The sequence below is a fragment of the Lynx canadensis genome, chromosome B1 (assembly GCF_007474595.2).
Source record: "Lynx canadensis isolate LIC74 chromosome B1, mLynCan4.pri.v2, whole genome shotgun sequence".
In the NCBI taxonomy this organism is placed as follows: Eukaryota; Metazoa; Chordata; class Mammalia; order Carnivora; family Felidae; genus Lynx; species Lynx canadensis.
Window position 1 is genome coordinate 170,795,464 of NC_044306.2, and position 20,201 is coordinate 170,815,664.

Genomic DNA, 20,201 nt, shown 5'->3' on the forward strand with positions numbered 1-20,201 from the left:
CGGCCTGTCAATCAGCGCTCGGGCGGCAGCCCCCCGCGCGGGGGCTCAGCTATGCCAGCCTCAGCGACAGGCGGCAGTGGCGGCGGCGGCGGCGGCCCAGGCACAGGCACACACCCTCCCACACGCGCGTACTCGGGCAGAGCCGGCGGGCGGGAGGCGGAGGCACCCTCGGAGCCCGGCGCCCGGCGGGGAGGGGGCGTGCGACCGGGGACCGGCCCCGAGGCGCAGGATGGAGGAGGAGATGCAGCCGGCGGAGGAGGGGCCCAGCGTCCCCAAAATCTACAAGCAGCGCAGCCCCTACAGCGTCCTCAAGACGTTCCCCAGCAAGAGACCGGCGCTGGCCAAGCGCTACGACAGACCCACCCTGGTGGAGCTGCCGCACGTCCGGCCGCCGCCGCCGCCCCCGCCGCCTTTCGCGCCGCACGCCGCCGTCTCCATCAGCAGCAGCGAGCCGCCGCCGCCGCAGCAGTTCCAGGCGCAGAGCACCTACCCCGCCGGGCCCGGCCGGGCAGCCGCCGCCGCGTCGTCGTCGTCTCCATCGTGCACGCCCGCCGCGTCCCAGGGCCACCTGAGGACTCCGGCGCCGCCGCCGGCGTCCCCCGCCGCCTCATCATCCTCGTCCTTCGCCGCCGTCGTCAGGTATGGCCCGGGCCCGGCGGCCGCCGCGGGCAGCAGCAGCGCGGGCAGCGACGGCGCCAGCCTGGAGCTCAGCGCAGGTACCAACTCCTGGGCGCAACTTTCCTTCCCGCTCGGCCGCGGGGAGGGGTGGGGGCCCGGGAGCCAGAAGCTGGGCATGGCGGACACCTTTTCCGCGCGCCGGACTGGCGGGAGGGTCGTGAGGGGAGAGCGGAGAGGTGGAGAGGGGCGAGTGCAGTCCGGGCCGAGAGAGAGTCGGGCGTCCGAGCGCACCCCTGAGGCCTCCACGCGCGGGCAGCAACTTCTAGAGGATTCCCCGCCGCCGCCGCCGCCGCCGCGTGCGGAGCTTCCGACGGCGCGCGCGCCTCCTAACAGGTGGCTCCGCGCTCGGTTGCGGCTTCGCGCCCAGGAAGCCGGGCTGTGGCGGTCGGCGGCAGGGGTCTTTCGGGCGGGGGTCAGAGAAGCAGGCTTGGCGCCGAGGCCGCGCGCCGGACACCCCAGGGTGACCGCCACGGCAGCTCCCGGAGAGGCTGGGGCTGCTCTGGCGGCGCTCGGGGACGCCTTCCCTTTATCCTCGGCTGTTTCACTTTTTCCTTCCACTTCTTCATTTACCTCTCTTTCTTCTCTTCTTGTTTTTCCTTCTCTCTCTCTTTCCTGGCCTTCTGATTATCTTTTTAACCACCTCTTTGGTGCACTATTACTCTGTCGCGGTCCACTCGACTGGCTCTTGGGTTCTTTTTTTTTTTTTTTCTTCTTCTGTGCGCTTGTGTTTCTCATGCGCGCGCTGTCTGCTCCCTCTGCCCCTCTTTCCCCACCCACCCCAGAGTCCCAAACCGTGTCAGACAGCGGGTTCCTCTGCACCAGCCACGCGGGTGGACCTGACGCTCGCCCCTGTTAGCGGACTTTAGGGAAGGAGACGTCCTGCCCCTCCCCCCAGCCCAGAAGATTCCCCCACCCCCACCCCGGGCTCTCGGGGCCCGCCGCTCATACCCCTTCCCCACCAGGAGGGTGGGGGCTGCACCCCGGGATCGCGAGCCTCCCGAGCATCTGTCCTGCCCCTTGAAGAAATGCCTCTCCACCGGGAGGCTGCAGGAGGTCCCCTGGGAAAAGCCAGCTCTCCTGCGGGTTAAGCTATGGGAGGTGGGCTGGTAGAAAAGCCTTAGCCTGGGGGCCTGGCCCAAGGGCCCTCCGCGTTTATCTCGCTTATCAGAACTAAAAGTTCCTGCTCAGGCCTTTTTTGGTATTTTAGAACCCCCCAAATTCTGCATATCGGTGAGTCCAAGGCTTTTGTCCTAATGAAAATGTGAGCATTGTCTCTAAATGAGTTATAGACGCCTATGCTAATGTTATGTTGTTTGTCAATATTTTGACACATGAGGGATTGGTTTTGAGAAAGAAAATCTAATTACAGGTAATAGTGAAGACTTCCTGTTCTGTCACATGTCTCACTGATTTGGAGGTGTTTGTCTTTGAGTGGGGTTCTTGTGTAGGTGTCTTATTGTTAGTGGGGTGGGTTTTTTTATTTTCAGTTGCCCTTGACCCAATATTCTCGTGTGTTTTTATATTCATTGTTAGGCTACCCATTCACTTCCATTTTTCTCATTTTTCTTCTGTGTTCTCCCCTTCTTAGTAGTAGGTTTGTGCTCTTTCTCTCTGGGTTTGGTGTCTTATTTATACTACTTTTAGTTCATGCCCGTGTTTATTCCCTAGTTCTGCTTAATCTTTATCTTTTTTTATGTTCTTTCTCAGCAGTTTGGGTTCTTTTCCCATGTTCTGTATTTGTTTACTCCCTTGCATAACCTTAGTTCCACCATGTTTACTGGGGGAGGGTTCCCCTTTTTTATCTGCCTGTTCAGTCTTTAATCTCATCTTGCTTTCTCCTTTTAGTCTTTGCTGTCTTTCAATCTTTTATTTCCTTTTATACACTATAAATCTGCTCCCTCATTGCCATTTTCATCCATAGTTTTAACCTTGCTTTTTCCTGCTATTTTTCCTGCATTGTTTCTTTTTTCTGCACCAGCCACTTGCTGTCCTTTCCATGCTCCTTCCTACTCTGGCAGTGTCCTTCCTGTCTTTCATTCACAAGGAGTTTGTGGGTGTTGTTTTCCTTTTTCACCTTGTTGTAAATGTACTCTTTCAGTGTTTCTTCTTAGCTAATTTTGTCTCCATCCCCAGGTGGAAATCACAACATCACTGAATCTAAAAGAGTGAAAAGGGGCTTTGTTTGATACCCCTGAAACTCCCTATATTTTTTATTACCTTTTATTCTTAAAGGCTGCTTGCTTGCTTGCTTGCTTTCGTTCGTTCTTTCTTTCTTTCTTTGTTTCTTTCAGGTCATAAAGAGTAAGCTTGATAGCACCAAGGGCAGGATGCCATTTGCTTGTTGGAAAAATGGGAATTGGATAGTAGGTTTCTTCCATGCAATGAAGAAAATGGTCTGGCAGCAAAAAGAAAAAAAAAAAAAAAGGCCATAGTACTAGACATCCTGAATTGTGGTCATAATATTAATCATTGATGGACAAACCCATCTCTTAACCCAGCACAGAGATGTGAGTGGCCATCAGAGGGACAGTCACCTTAAGAGCTGATTGGCTCTTTGAGGAACTAGTGGTTCCACTTTGAACCAATGAGCATGTGTGTACAGACAGACACCACTTAAGCATATTGAGGAGGGGGCTGGAGGAGGTGGTAAGTTGCTTGTTGCACCCTCACAGAAGTGTTACTGTAGCCTCGAGGGCCACCTAATAGACTGAAAATAGCCAAAACATTGATGTGATGAAATGAGTCAAGGACAGAAGAGATAAAACTGAGTGTCCAGCGTAAAGGCAGTGAAAAGATGAAAAGGTTGAAGTGAATCTTATTTCCCATTAAAAGCCATAAACCATTGAGAGGAGAAATGTGATTAAAAATAGATTTTTCAGCATTCTTATAAAATCTCATGAAGAGTATAATTTTCCTTAAAAGGGGTAATATACCATGGTTTTAAAAGCGTATTTTTCCTCTGTGGGAGGCTTAGAGTTAAAACCCACGTAGATCTTGATATGCAGCCTAAATTTGGCATCAGGAAATGGGAAATTGCATCTTTAAGCAGAGTACAATCAAAAATGAATTACAATAAATCCTATATAATTGCATAGGTCATTCTCTTTAATGAGATTTTATTAACCTGACTGTCAAGCTTTTGAGTCAGGCAGATATTTTATCTTCTTCAACTGATAAAAGTGTCAGCTATAAACCACCATATAAATATTCATAAATCTACACATCTGTGGCAGCCTATCAGCATCATTCTTTTGGACATTAAAAGCATTCTAATTACTTTCTGTCTAGCAGAGCTGAAATGCTGCCTGTTATAGTATGTGCTTGGCAGGCATGATTGCTTTTGTTTGCCATCACAAATAGCAGCATCCTATTTTATATACCGATGGTCCAGAAAATATTCAGGGATTGACTGAGCAGGATGAATATTAGGAAGCACCATCTGGTTTTGATAGCACCAAGTATATTAACTCATCTGTTAATTTTTGACACATCATTGATTTATTTATTTAGAAAAATTGCATCCTGTTTTGCTGTTTTGATGTTTGCCATTATGAAAAAAAATTGGATGGCATTTTTTTTAAGACATAGTTCATTGATTTAAGACAAGGGTGATACTTCCAAAGATGCTTTCATTTTCTAACTTCTATTTTCTATGCCTTGAAGTCTTCTCTTAAGTTATATTAATGTTTTAAGGAAATCATCTATTTTGAACTAGCTGGAAATCCTTTTGGTAGATATAATGTATGGATACATGATAATAGGTCACAAAAAATTTTTTCTGCTTCTGCATTTTTAATATTAATATATTTCACCCTCCGCTGGGTTAAAATCAAAAGGTTACCACTAATCTCGATGGCTGTGATCTCCTTCATAGTAACAGAATACTCTTGGGTATGTGCTGTGATGGGCAAATTCCATTCAAGGCTTTACTTACAAAGAAGGACATTAAAGTAAGGCGCCTGTGTTTGATTGCCGAGTTCCCATCCCTCTTCTTATTCACTTATCAGATGTAGGATGGCTTAAACCACTTACATTCAGAAGAATTTCTAGAAATGAATTTTTTAATTAAAAATAATCACGGGTTCAGATTTTGGAATCAGACTAGGCAAAATTTCCAACATGATACTATCCCAACAGATTGTGCAATAGAGCAAAATAAATTACAAGTGGTCACTTTATAGTGCTTCGTGGTTGTGCTGTATGAATATTTTGTGGTGTTTAATTTTAGAGAAGTTAAGAATAAAGTAGGTAGTTTTAAAGCCCCTTTGTAAACTGTTGGTGTTCTTCCCTGCCATCTCTTGAGTGGAGCATTCTGTAACTAGGAAAAAAAAAAAAACAGTTAAAAAATTTCAAAATACATGTTCATACTTTGCTCAATTAAGAATCATGGGTCAGTGACCATTCAATTGTGTTCATATGAAAACAGAACTTTTCTCCATTTCTTAGCGATAATGAGCATTGCACAGTACTTGCATTTCTAATTATATTCTGTCTGGAAAGCTAAAGTATTGCTGGCTGCAATATGTAGTAGGTAGAAAGATTTGCTGTTTTCTGCCAAGTGTAATAGTAATATTGTTCATCATATCTTTCCGTGTATTGACGTTAAAACAGTATTTAAATATTTCAAGGTACCAAAAAGGAGAAATTCAACTTTTTATGGTCGTTATTTTTGCATCTATCAATTCTGAGAACAAATTCAGAATGAAGCGTTTGTAAAAACTGAAGGCAAGAAGTGTTTTATGGTTGTAGCTATTCTCTGATACTCTGGGTACACTTTAATACATTATCTTCATAATGTAGTATATTACATAATGATTTTTTCTCAGCATATTACAAGCTTATCCTTCAATTAAGAAAACAAATCATGCTTGTCCCTAAGTCAGATTTTTTCCCTTAAAATCTATACTCTAATGTGATGTATCAATATGATTAAAGCTACTGAGTGTGTTTTAGGACATTGAACAAATATATTTGAGCAGTTCTTTATAGCCACTTCTATTTTAGCCTTTCTTTGCATATTTTGTTCCTTTCATCAAGGTTACGTTAAAGGTGTATAGGCTGTAAATCAGTTAGGGCCATGCTGATTAAAATGCAAACAGTAAATACAACTTCAGGTCTAGAATGGGATTATAGGATTAAAATGAATGAAAACTGCCAGTGTGCTAGAATTGAAAATTCGTGATCAATAACATTCTTTGATTTTACTAATAAAAGAACAAAAACCCGGAAATGAAGACCACTGTGCAACATCTTAAGGCTTCCCACTTTTATGGTTCAGCTGTTTACTTTGTTTATTTGGTTTTGGTCAGTGTAAAGAATTAATACCCAAATATTTAAGGTCTTTCCCCATTACCTTTTGGTTTAAATCGGGCTCAGTCCTTCCCTTCCATCTGGCAGGGGGCAGAGGCATCAATTCCACTGTTTGGTGTGTAAAAGATACTTCTTATATCCATCTCCCTTTTCTCTAGTATAGCAAGTGAACTTTGTCCTGGCTGCTGCTTCAGTGAAGTTCCCAGCCCATCAATCAATTCTAGCCTGAAACTATGCCTGACATCTGGTTTTCTTCTTCAGCACTCAAAATCACTGTGTAAAAAACAGGCCTGTGCCTAATATTTGTGGGATTTAGGACAAGAGTACAGATGCAGGCCTACATACCATATATCTAAATAATTAACAAACTATTAAATAAAATATGTTCCATCCACCTCCCCTGACAAATATACCTTAATGACCAGATCTGACTTTGGAGTTTTCAGCCAGCCCATGGCCTTCTCTCCCCACCCCCAGCTTCATCTTCTAATAGGAGGAGCCTCACATACACACGAATGGATGCCCCCGTCCAAACTTCCAGGCTCTGGCACCATGGTCTATCCTTGGGAGAATGGCTCAGGGAAGAGTCCAGCACAGGCCCTCGAAGCAGTTTAAGTAAGGAATTCCTGTATCTTGGGTACCTTACCATGGGGAGGGGAAGGGATGGAGGAGGATGATTAGGGCAGGGCCCCCCTCCCTATGTCTAAGGGTGGTACTGCTCCTAAGCATGGGAAAGCACCATGGCAAGAACAAAGTAGTCCCGTGGACTCTCAGCCTACCCAGAATGCAGCCAAAGCAATGTCCAGTGTTACAAATGAAGATCTATATATTTATGAGAGGACCCACATGCATTCAGTAAATATTTTGTTGTTCCCATAGAAGCCCTCAAACATTTCACCATTTTTCATTTTTAAAGTTTTTTCCCCTGAGCAAAAGATAGAGCCAGCATTTTCAGAGACAGTAGGTAGCTAGTTAAATTTCTATCATAAATACTTACTGGCATCTAAAATCTACAGTATTTTGTTTGTTGCCATTATTCTGGATAGGGAAGAGATGAAATGAGAGGCATCCTATAGCTGTATACAAGCCCTATAAAGTATCTCTGTATATTTATAAATAGCCCATTCTGGGTGGTAGTCCAGAAAGAAGAGGCTGCACCTCGTGATATTTGCATTTAGGGTGAATTTTCAAGACCCAAGACTGACAGAATTAAATCACATTTGCACAATGTTTGAGGTATTTTTGGTTGTTTGAACTGATTGTTTTCCATTTGCTTTTTATTTTTCACTGATTGACAATTAGTATGCTTTAGAATACATTTATGTCAACTAACCAGCAGTCTGGACACATGCCATTTAAAAGATTTGGCAACCTAATGGAAGAGGCTCATGGAAGAAGCACTACTGCTTTTTACATGATACTTGTATGGATTGGCCTAAATATTGGCCTTGACAAGAAATCCAAGTTCACAGATAAATGAAGAGAAAGAATAGTGAACACGGATGTTGGATAACACAGTTTTGCTTTTGGGCTCATCATCTTTTGCCTTATAGGCCATCCTTTGTTTTACTTTAGATGTCTAGTGAGCTCTTCAAAAAGACTTATCTTTCTTCTCCAGTTTGCATCTGGAAGCAACGTACTCTCGTCAGGGATTGTATCAGCTGATTAATAGCAAGGGCATGAGGGCACTCCAGAAATAGAAGTAATGATTGCTGTAAGCCCTCCTATCAAGGAGGAATTGAGTCTGCAGTAGCTGGCTCGATTCGTTAGAGTAAGGATCTTAATGAAGCCAAAGGTGTGAGTTCAGACTTGTACAGGCCAGTTAATGCCACAGAGAGGGAAATCTCTCTGTGGTGCCCAAAGCCACAGTGCAGCCATTTCCCAGAATGAGGGACTGGGAATGACTCTTCAGACACCCCTCTGGTTGCAGAATGACAGGAAGCTATGCATCCTACTAAAAGTACATTCACTGTGTTACCTTGGTTTGGGATGGAGAGTAGAAATACATAATTTTAACATTTTTGAATGTTAACCTCAAAATTGAGGACCTTACTTACCCTTGTCTTTGGCTGTCCGTCTCTGATGTGTTTTTTCATGTGTTTCAGAGAGTCGTATGATCTTGGATGCCTTTGCCCAGCAATGCAGTCGAGTTCTTAGTCTCTTAAATTGTGGAGGAAAACTACTGGACTCCAACCATTCTCAATCCATGATTTCTTGTGTCAAGCAGGAAGGCTCGAGTTATACTGAGAGACAGGAACAGTGTCACGTCGGGAAAGGGGTCCACAGTCAGACGTCAGATAATGTAGACATAGACATGCAATATATGCAAAGGAAACAACAAACTTCTGCCTTTTTGAGGGTTTTCACTGACTCCCTACAAAATTACCTGCTCTCGGGGAGCTTTCCAACTCCAAACACCTCATCAGTCAGTGAGTATGGCCACCTGGCCGACGTGGATCCTCTGTCAACCTCCCCCGTGCATACACTAGGTGGCTGGACCTCCCCGGCGACATCCGAATCCCATGGTCACCCGTCCTCTTCTACACTGCCCGAGGAGGAAGAGGAGGAGGAAGAGGAAGGCTACTGTCCTAGATGCCAAGAGCTGGAGCAGGAGGTTATTTCACTGCAACAAGAAAATGAAGAGCTCAGACGGAAATTAGAGAGCATCCCAGGTACTGTGCCATATTCCTTGCAAGCTAACTGCAGATCATTCCTTCCTGGTGTCTCTGTGTGCATGCGTGCATGCACGCATGTATATGTATGGTTTTGGCCAGTGAGGTAAAAAAGTTGAAAAAACAGGCATGCACAGGGTATCCTTACCCTTCCAGTACCACACAGAAGTTTCAGGATAAACTACTAGCCTTGTTCTATGTTTAAGTCCAATCTTAAGAGATATAGGCCTGAAGACCACCACCCTATTCAAAGATGTCTCTGTCCATATAAAAAAGATTCCAGACGTGGTACAATAAGATTGAAATAGGCCAAGTACCGTGAGCCTGAGTTTTCTTCAAAATGTTGCCCTCTTTTTTTAAAAGCGGCTTTTGTATTTTTAAAGATTTTGTTGTGTTTTATTAGTTAGTAATAAAGATGAAAGTGAACTGATACCTTCGGTGGTTGGACTTGAGTAGTACTGAACAAATGGTCTCTTCTGTTCCATTCATTTCTTGCCATTCTTGTTAAGTTTCAACAGGTATCTTCTCTTTTTAGCATGCAAGCTCCCTGTTAAATGAGCAACTGTAAACTGAAAGGAAAAGATCAGAGACAGACCAGTAATTAAGCAGATCTCAAACTATTTGTGCCCCTGGCAAAGCAGGCATTTCCTGCCTCTTAGAGACATTAGATTTGCTGCATAGTAAAGTCACCTTTATGGCAAGATCTTCTCTGGGTTGCAAAGCCATTTTTTTTTTTTTACTATTTGAAAAGGTACCAATTTTGCTTATACCTTTGAATTCATTCCTGCATGTCTGTGGCTTACAAAAGATAGTGAGATCGTTAGCTAGAGCAATATCTTCAAATCCTTTTAATCGTGCAGCCCACTGATAAAAAATTTTGAGAATGTATCCACCAATGTACACGCTTCTTGGTTAACTGCATACATGTCCTAGTATACTAATAAAGTATATTTCAAAATAAAGCATATATAGCATGTTAAAAATTTTAAAGGCCGATACATAAATATAAATAGAAAGTATGTTCGTTTCCTAACTCAGTGTCTTTGAACCGCCCAGTTTGGCAACTGACTTAAAAATAAGGAAATATTGAAGAACATTACCCACTTGTTTATTAGTTCCCTTAGGAAGCAAAAAACAAGTGTTAAGAATTGCCAGATCAGAAATCTATTTTCTTTCTGTCCTTTCATTTAAAAGCATTACTCAAATAGACCTGAGGTTTGGTTCAGAATATTTTGCAATTAGGTTTAATGCAGTCATGTTGTGGGGGAGTTGTGTGTGCAGGAGGTGAAGTAAATTCATTCTCTCTCTGGGGCGCCTGGGTGGCTCAGTCGGTTAAGCATCTGACTTTGGCTCAGGTCATGATCTCCCGTCTCGTGGATTCAAGCCCCGCATTGGGCTCTGTGCTGACATCTCAGAGCCTGGAATCTGCTTTGTATTCTGTGTCTCCCTCTCTCTCTGCCCTCCCCCACTTGCACTGTGTGTGTCTCTCTCTCACTCTCAAAAATAAATACTAAAAAAATGTAAGAAAACATTCTCTCTCTTTGCAGTTGAGCGTTGGGGTTAGATAAAAGGGCCGTGGTGTCTTCTCAAGTCAGGAAGGCAGGGACCACAGGAGACACTGGGTAGAGCTTAAAGAATACAGTGGAACCATTGTTCCACTGGGTTCTCCATGGCAGAGAAAGAGGGGTGTAGCTAACATGCTGGGATTTTACAGCTTTCACAATTCCATAAAGTATGGTCAGTTAATTATGGGTTTGATCCGACCCAAAGGGGTGTTTTCCATCTTACTCCCCACCCTCCTCTGTGCCTTTCTGGGGGAGAAAATACTATCCTGGAGATCAGTCAATTTTAGATACTTACATCAGCCATTCAGAACTGTGGGTAAGAGTTTCAGAGCGCAGGGACAGGTGACACAGAAGTCCAGAGTGGTATTGTCTAATTCCCAGTTCTAAATATTTGACCTTGGTAAATATTAAGCAAATTTGGGGTTTAGTCCTCCCATTTCCCAAACTGTGCCAGGTGGAAGGGCTGTGTCGTGGATATAACTAACTCACTGCTGACCTGCCACTAATCACCGTCTTTTTCCATTTCCAGAAAGATGAAAATGCTGAAATTAATTGAGCCTTCTTGATGGTCCAGTATTGAAGGACACGTTGAAATTAGGGTGTGGTCACCACTGTTAGTGCAAACATTCCAGCTCTGTTGACAGTCCCCTCCATAAACTTGAATCAATAGCCATTTCATATGGAGAACCATGATTGCTATAATTCATACCGAAACTCAACTATGTAAATAAAAATCAGTTTGTCAGTTATGAACAGAAAAAACTTAGTGTAAAATTGAAGAAAGATTAGCTTATTTAACACGTACTCATTACCTAGGGACACCTTAGTATTGGGTGTCCAGTTGAATGTGTCACTTGCAAACCAGATAGTGATCACCTAAGAATCCACCTTTCACTCCATTAGCTACTAATTTTGTGGGGGAAATCTGTAACTTTTAGACAGTCGTTTGAAGAAAAGTGCAGCAAGTAGTACACTCTGGTTTTGCATCTAACAAGAGTATTTTGCAAGCAGTAACTCTCCTGTGGAATTTGGGATGGATTTTCCTTAAGTATCATCACTGTTTCCCAATGTCTTCAAAAGACCTCTGTTGTTCCAGAGGGCAGTGCATTTCCATGGAAGCACCTGCGACCTTCCTGTAGTAGAAATTACCCTTATGTTGTGATATAACTGTATTTACAGCCAAGCAGGATGGATGAGTACAAAGGAGAAAGCATTCAGAGCGCCTGGGTGGCTTAGTCGATTAAATGTCCGACTCTTGATTTCAGCTTAGGTCATGATCTCATGGTCTGTAGGTTCGAGCCCTGAGTTGGGCTCTGTGCTGACAATGTGGAGCCTAGTTGGGATTCTGTCTCTCCCTCTCTGTCTCTGCCCCTCTCCTGGGCATGCATGCACGCTCGCTCTCTCTCAAAATAAAATAAACTTCAAAAAGACACAAAGCATTCAGAGGAAATAAAGTTAACAAGAAGATAGGGACACCTGCCCCAGGTCAGAGCTGAGACCCTGGTTTTAGTTCCTTCTCTGCCACTCCAGAGTTGTGCTATTGAGTAATTTTGAGATTCCTGTTTCTTTATTTTCTTTTCCTGAAATAAAGCATTCATATCTAGGAAGGGCAACTATAAAAGAGGATGGGAAAGTGCAGACCTTTCTAAAGAAGGAAGAGTTTGGGGAAGGTGCACCTCCAGCACCTCCTGGGAGGGCTGGGTAACTGTTTTATTTGTGAAACACTCCACAAAGTCCTGTTGATTAATATCAGCCACATGCAAGCAAGGGGCTTCTGGAGAATAATACTCTGACTTCCTGTCCACAGTTACTTGCAGATATAGGCGATTAAATATTTTATCCCAAGGAAAGAGCATTAGCACTTACTCTTTGGTGTTAGATGATCACACTAGAAATTAAGAAAGTCAGTTGAAAAGTTTAATTTTTTAAAGGCAAGAAAGCAAAGATAGGTTAAAAGTAAAAAGCCACAGAAGAATTGATATTTAGATCAGGAATACAAAAAGTTGAGACGTTATTAAAAGAAGGAAAATGTTGGGAAAACTTCTCACTGGAGAGGGTGTCAGTTTAGAGCTGGCATGTTTGTTTGTTGGGAGAGCGCGAGCAGGGGAGGGGCAGAGGGAGGGGACAGAGGATCTGAAATGGGCTCTATGCTGACAGGCTGAGGGCAGTGAGCCCAATGTGGGACTCAAACTCACAAACCGCGAGGTCATGACCTGAGCCGAAATCAGATGCTTAACCAACTGAGCCACCCAGGTGCCCCCTGCATGCTTGTTTAGAAAGCATACAGTCAACACAAGATGAGAGAACTCCTAAGGGAGGATAGATACAAAATACTGTATGTCATCTAATTTAAGACCCATTGGATGCAAGATGCGCCAATATTCTATGTTCCACTAAGAAAGAAGGAAAAAACACTGTGAATCATAATTGCATCTTTGAACGAGCTCAGAGATTTTAAAACACGAAAAAAATGTGTGTCTAAGGATCATAAAATATGGTAGTTTAAAAAAAATAACTTCCAAAGTAAAATAATTATGACATATTAAAAACACCTTGAGATTGGGGGTGCCTGGATGGCTCAGTTGGTTAGGTGGCCAACTCTTGATTTTGGCTAAGATGATCTCAACAGTTTGTTGGATCAAGCCCCACATTGGGCTCTACCCTGACAGCAAGGAGCCTGATTGGGATTCTTTCTCTTTCTCTCTCTCTCTGTTCCTCCCCCACCTGTGCTATCTCTTTTCGTCTCTCAAAATAAAATAAGTAAACATTTTTTTTAAAATACCTTGGGATGTTTTAAGTGCCAGATAGAAGTACACTATTAATGTTATCAAAGAATTTTCTACTTTTATATTTGAATGTTTATTTATTTTTGAAAGAGATAAAGTGTGCGTGCACAAGCAGGGGAGGGGCAGAGAGAGAGGGAGACAGAGAATCTGAAGCAGGCTCCAGGCTCTGAACTGTCAGCACAGAGCCCAACACAAGCTCAAACCCATGAACTGTGAGATCATGATGTGATCCTAAGTCAGACGTTCAACCGACTGAGCCACCCAGGCACCCCAAGGATTTTCTACTTTTTTAAAAAGTACATTTATAATTATCAATTTATCTTCATAACTCCAAACAAATATTAATATTCCTATTTTATAGGCAAAGAGGTTGAAACCCGGATAGGTGAAGTCTGTGGCAGAGCTAGGATTATTATTTTTTTTAAGTTTATTTATCTGACTTTGAGAGAGGGAGCATGAGAAGGGGAGGGGCAGAGAGGGAGTGAGACAGGGAATCCCATGCAGCTCCACACTGTCAGCACAGAGCCCAGTGCAGGTCTCAAACTCACGAACCTGGAGATCATGACCCGAGCCGAAATCAAGAGTTGGACGCTTAACTGATGAAGCCACCCAGGCGCCCCCGTGGCAGAGCTAGGATTATAATCAAAGTCTCTTGATTCTAGATCTAGTGTATTACCCTCTTCCACCCTAAAAATACAGTCGATTCTTACTATTCATTGTAGTTATGTTCTATAAAGTCACCGTCAAGACTGAATTAGCGAATACCAAAGCGTTACCCCTAGGAAAAGTACAGAGCTATGTTCCTGAGAACCTTTAGTCACATTTTTACCAACTGATCAATGCATAACCTTATTTTATGTATGTTTTTGTATAAAGAGACTTTAATATATAGTGTTGTCAGATTAACATTGAACTCACAGCCAACAGCCCTATAACTCATGCGTGAATGAAGCTTATCTAATACGTATTTTCTCCCTAAGGCTCATCATAGCATTCCTGAACTTAGGAACTCTAGACCGCACTTCAGCTCTGTGTTTGGGGTACCTTTTAAACAGCAGAATCACCAAGAAAAAGCACAAAATATGAAAAACGTGGCACGTGAAGAGAAGAACACTTGTTACCCTGTGAGCTGAAACAAACAGCCGAAGTGTTAAACCTTGTTCAGCCTTAGCTGGGAATGTGTGCATTGTGCAACCCAGGTTTTCAGTGATCTGCAAAAGTTCGCAGATGACTGCTAGAGCACCAGGAAACATGGATTTGACAGTTACAAATATATTTTAGCAAGTTGGCAAATTTGAAAACATGTGCTCTGCAAATAATGAGGGTGGATTGTACTTACTCAAAAGAGTACAAACCAGAAAACTCACCTTGAATTATGCACCACTGATCCTATTAGTCCACAGTTGTCATTTTCTAAGAATATTTTAGAAAGATAAATCAGTAATGTCCGTTTTTTGGATAATTTTACAACAGTGAAAAGCCCCTGGAGTGAGTGTGTTGTGGATGTCCTGGGGCCTTCTTGGCAGCCTCCCACTTACACATGCCCAGAAGTGCCTGTGCAGGAATGTTCAGGGCGGCTTCTAGTCCTCAGAAGCCTATTGTTCACATTTAGTGTGGGGGGGTTCTAAGGAGGATGAAGACCCGTGAATATATCCTGAGTAAAAACTTAGAGCAAATGATAGGAACAGAGAGGTATAAAGGATTTAGTTCTTTTACTTAGAAATTGGTAAAAGTCCTCATAACTCTTGCTATGGCCATGAGATTGAGAGAGACAGAATATGATAAAAGACAATGGGTTTGGAGTCAAACCTGGGTTTGGATTTCTGCTTCTGCTATTTGCTAGCTGTGATTTTTGGCAAATCAACCATTCTGAACCTCAGTTTCTTTCTGTACCATGAAATTAATAATACTATTAGGGGGCACCTGGGTGGCTCAGTTGGTTGAGCGTCCGACTTTGGCTCGGGTCATGATCTTGCGGATTGTGAGGTCGAGCCCCGCGTCGGGCTCTGTGCTGACAGCTGGGAGCCTGGAGCCTGCTTCAGATTCTGTGTCTCCCCTCTCTCTACCTCTCCCCTGCTCACACTCTGTGTCTCTGTCTCAAAAATAAATAAACATTAAAAAAATAAAAAAAAATACTATTAGAATGTTGGAAGTATTAAGTTCATTAAGTAGCAGTTGGATGTCTATTAGTTCTTCCAGTAAGTGCTCAATAAATAGCAACTTTAAAAACAGAGAGAGGAGGGGAGCCTGGGTGGCACAGTTGGTTAGGCGGCAGAGACTTGGTTTCGGCTCAGGTTGTGATCTCACAGTTCGTGAGATCGAGCCCTGCATCAGGCTCTGTGCTGACAGCTGAAGCCTGCTTGGGATTCTGTCTCCCTTTTTCTCTGCCCCTCCCCTGCTCGCTCACACTCTCTATCTCTCTCTCTCAAAATAAGTAAACATTTTTTTAAAAAGAAAGAAACAGAGGGAAAGTGTTCTGTGCCTAGTAATGCAGAAATTTTAAGTGTTTTTCTTAGATTGTAAGTGGTATTTTTAATTTTTTTAAATGTTTATTTTTGAGACAGTGTGTGAGTGGGGAAAGGGCAGAGAGAGGAAGACAGAATCTGAAGCAGGCTTCAAGCTCTGAGCTGACAGCACAGTGCCCAACACAGGGCTCAGACTCACAAACCATGAGATCATGACATGAGCTGAAGTCAGACGCTTAACCAACTGAGCCACCCAGGGCGCCCCCAGTTGTAAGTGGTATCCTTAAAAAGAGGTCAGTATGCAGTTACCCAGGTTAGAAACCTCCAATCCATCCATTACGCATGTCTCTCCCCTATGTCCTATCAGTCTCCTCTCTGGATTCCGCCTTTTGGATACACATCAGTATGGGTTCCTCCTCTCCCCACTGTTTTCATCCGGGCCTATCTCAACATGGACTACTGCAGTAGCCACTCATCTACTCCCAGACTCGAGCCTCTCCCTGCTGAAAAGCCTCTAAAGGCTTCACCTGGTCTGTAGAGTAAATTCCAGCACTCAGTATGACACATGGGGTCTCTTTCTACCTGAATCTTTTCCTGTCCATTTTTAGAGACTAGACTCTCAGCTCCCACCATACACCAAGTATTCCAACCCCACTGGACAGTTGTGATTCCTGTGCAACCTTATACTTGCTTCTGGTTTTCCCTTACTCCTGCTGTTCCTTCCATTTCAGGAACATATTCTTTTCCCCACTTGAGAAATTCCAACTCCTCCTTCAGTACCCAGTTCAGGTGACACTCACCTCTGTAACAAATTCTACCCCTCTCTGTTCCCAGGCAGAATTAACCACTTGCCATAATATATCATGTATATGTCTGTGAAAGTCAGTATTGGGAAGTTTTTACTGTGTGTATTTGTTTTTTCTCTTTCTATCTCTCCCTGGTGTCCCAATATGAAGAGAGGCTGGCCATCTGAGCTCCTTGAAGGCAGAGATGAAGTCAACATTATCTGTGTATCCTAAATCCTAGCCCAGTGTCAGGCATGTTGTGGCATCTACCCTCATCAGTTAAATTAGACAGAGATGGGGGGCGCCTGGGTGGCTCAATCAGTTGGGCATCTGACTTTGGCTCAGGTCATGATCTCATGGTTTGAGGGTTCAAGACCTGCGTCGGACTCTGTGCTGACAGCTCAGAGCCTGGAGCCTGTTTTCGATTCTGTGTCTCCCTCTCCACCCTTTCCCCACTCGTGCTCTGTGTCTGTCTCTCAAAAATAAATAAACATTAAAGAAATTTAAACAATAAATAAATAAATAAGACAGAAATGGGACATTGTCATAATCAAAAGCATAACCATGCATCTGTAAGGCTGAGTATTTTCTAAAGCTCATCGTTTATTTCTTCATATTTACAATTCAGGTGCTTCTACCTTATAGACACAATGTGAATAGGACGCTTAAAGATGATACAATCGCACAGATGGCATGGTCATCAGAGGACAGTAAATAATTTCAATCTCCCTATAAAATCACAGGTGTTGTATTTTGTAAGTCTTTAAAAACAATTATACAGCAAAGTAGATTAAATGCTTGAGAAACAAGAAGAGAAACTCTACTCTGATCAAAATTTTAACGTAATGATCTGCAGTGAAAATTGGGTACCCAAGCCCAAGCACCCTTAATATGGGGGGGAAAAAACAGAATTGGAACAGTTTTCCTTGGAAGAGCCTTAAAACAAAGTCAGCAGTCAGTGAAGTAACCTTTAAGGAACTCACTAGGCTCCTACTCGTAAAATAATAATAGCTTACATTAGGCAGTATCTGCTGGGTGCTTTCTGCTTTACATGTATTATTTTAAACTTTACAGTAACTGTATATAGTAGGCAATTGTCCAGGTTTTACAGATGAGATAACAGAGCCTAAGAGAGGTTGAGTAACTTGCCCAGAATCACACAGTTCCTAGTGCCAGAGGCAGTACGTTAAGGGGAAAAAAAGTACCCATGGATGACTTTGGGACCAATTCTTCTCACGCCTTCTTGTCAGCTATTATATACTAGTACTGAGAATGTGTTGAAGACCCTGTCTGTGTGGATTTAACTAACACTGGCCATGACAAAATCAAGCCATCCAAGCTAGAGGGTGTGTTTGTTTTTGAGAGTAGCACATTCATCTGGATGTCTTAGATACCCAACAGAGTATTTGTTTCCCTCAGTCTTTATCTGTTGACATGAAAGATGTTCCTAATTTGCTTTTTTCCTCTCAGGTTTTTTGCTCTTTCTAGGATTCTCTGGTATGCATTTTAAAATGCTGTTACGTGGTGGTGAGTGCCTGGGTGGTTCAGTTGGTTAAGCATCAAGCTTCAGCTCAGGTGTGATCTCAGTGTGTGTGGGTTCGAGCCCTGCGTCAGGTTCTGTGCTGACAGCTCACAGCCTGGAGCCTGCTCAGAATCTGTGTCTCCCTCTCTCTCTGCTCCTCCCCCACGTGCACGTGCTCTCTCTCTCTCTCTCTCTCTCAAAAATAAACATTAAAAAAAATTAAAATGCTATTACATGGCTGGGGGTGGAAATTCTCAATATCAGGATACAACTAGGGACATTTGGGGTACCTTTATATTCTCCCTTCCCTTTAATAGAAGCTTTTACAGTTTTTGGTTCCTCATTTATTGTCTCATTAAACCTGCTAGGTGCATGTGCCTTTCTTTTTCAGAATGTATAAGTAAATATATGAAACCTGCCCAGTGGGTCTGAGTTGGTAGCTTCTCCATCGACGGGAATGACTTGCTTAATTCACAATGTGCGTGAGGAGGCAGTTGGATGTGAGGTGTCTGGGGCATAATCAGCTCCTTGAGGATCCTGCTGCTCTTTTCTTGGTGGAAGCCCTGACCCCATCTCTCATCTCTTGGAGGCCAGAGGAGCAGTGTCTGGCCAGGACTGCAGGAATCTCAAAGGAAGCAAAGGCCTCTTATTCCCCATCTCTGAGGGCCCCATGTGCTCACTGGGAAATTCCACAGTGTGTCCACAAAACTGTAGATTGACACAACAGCAGGGCAGGAGGACAGGGGGTTTTCCACGATTGCCTTCTCAGTGCCCGGTGCTTCTCTGGGAAGGCAGCATGGTGTAGCTGTGGGTCAGGATAATGTTTCCTTCCGCTTTCATCCCTCTTGAATAGACACAACTATCTCTATTTTCCAGACTTACTTTTTTTTTTTTTCCACCAAAAATATTTCATTTGATTCTACAGCTTCCCTATTATAAATCTAGGCAACCCTCCAAAGAGCCCTAGCAGAGAGCAATGTTTCAAATCTGTAACAGCAGGGACATGCCCTGTGCTGGATAGGGGCCTGGAGGCCTCTGCCTTGTGAGGGTCAGGGCCAGGGGAGCGCACTAGGGAGGGGCTGGAGGAGGGTGTTACTCAGGGCCCAGCATCATGCCTGGTGGCTATTTCTTTTTTTTTTTTTTTTTACATTTATTTATTTTGAGAGAGACAGCACGAGGGGGGGAGGGGCAGAGAGGGGGAGAGAGAAAGAATCCCAAGCAGCCTCCATGCTGTCAGCATGGACCCTGACATGGGGTTCAAACCCACCAAATTGCAAGATCATGACCTGAGCTGACACCAAGAATCGGACACTTAACAACTGAGTTCTCTTTCATAACTGGCTAAATAGCTTTGTCTTGTCTTCCTGGCCTTCAGTCTTGTGCCCAGATATCAACCTACAGGACCCACTTGCCTCCTACAGCCAGTAAATGAGCATGAAATTCTGTTTTCTTCCAACATTTGAATCAGCTGGCCTTGCTCATAGCTTAGCACTGCTAGGAGATGGGAGAGTCGGCCTCCAAGCCTTTCCAGGGCTGTGTACAAACACTGCAGATAATATATAGCAAAGGAAGGGGTGGGGGGGGGATAATAATTATGTAGATATTCTTCAAACCACTTTTAAATTATAATACATGCCCACTGTAGAAATGTTTTTAAACTGGTTTTTACAAGGATGATAGTGTTAACTACCCTAATCTTGCTACTAAAATATAATCGTTTTTAATTATTATTAACACTTTGGTTTATTTCTTTTCAATCTCTTTATGTACATAATTATTCATAACATGGTTGAGGTCATGCTGAATATTCAGTTTTGTAAGCATTTTAGTGTTTCATTTAAACATTTTTTCTTAGACATCTTAATGACTAAAAAATATGGGTAAAGGATCAAAAGAAGTCTCATTCAAATCCTAATCAGTCCATGAGTATTTGCAAATTTTACTAAGACTTCCCAAATAGGGGCACCTGGGTGGCTCAGGTGGTCAGGTAACAGACTTTGGCTCAGGTCATGATTTTGCAGTTCGTGAGTTCGAGCCTCGCGTTGGACTCTGTGCTGACAGCTCAGAGCCTGAAGCCTGCTTGGGATTCTGTGTCTCCCCCCACCCCCACACCTCCCCTGCTCACACTCTGTGTCTCTCTGCCTCTCAATAATAAATAAACATTAAAAAAAATTATTAAAAAAAAAAAAGACTTCCCAAATAAATCCAGAGTAACACCTTGCATGCGTCACTTGGCAAAGCAGTGACGTGTACAGCGGTGTTTGCTTCTGAGCACAAACCGGGAAGGACCCAGTGCTGCCATTGGGAGCCTCCCACTCCACGCTGGTTGCAGGAGACTTGGACACAAGTTCAGTGGGGCCACACAGTTAGTGGAAACCCAGAACTCAGCATTAGCTTCTCAGGTCCCCTGCTTTTCCC

At 43.5% G+C, this 20,201-nt stretch overlaps 1 protein-coding gene across 1 annotated transcript in view; it reads left to right on the forward strand.

Annotated features, from left to right (window-relative positions):
* The first annotated feature begins 204 nt into the window (after positions 1-204).
* BEND4 (BEN domain containing 4) overlaps positions 205-20,201 on the forward strand; it is a 38,288-nt gene continuing 18,291 nt past the window's right edge. Inside the window, exons 1-3 of the mRNA XM_030313955.1 lie at positions 205-716; positions 6,466-6,603; positions 8,094-8,660. Coding sequence (XP_030169815.1) covers positions 230-716; positions 6,466-6,603; positions 8,094-8,660 — 1,192 coding nt within the window. The 5' untranslated portion in view covers positions 205-229. The remainder of the gene's footprint in view (positions 717-6,465; positions 6,604-8,093; positions 8,661-20,201) is intronic.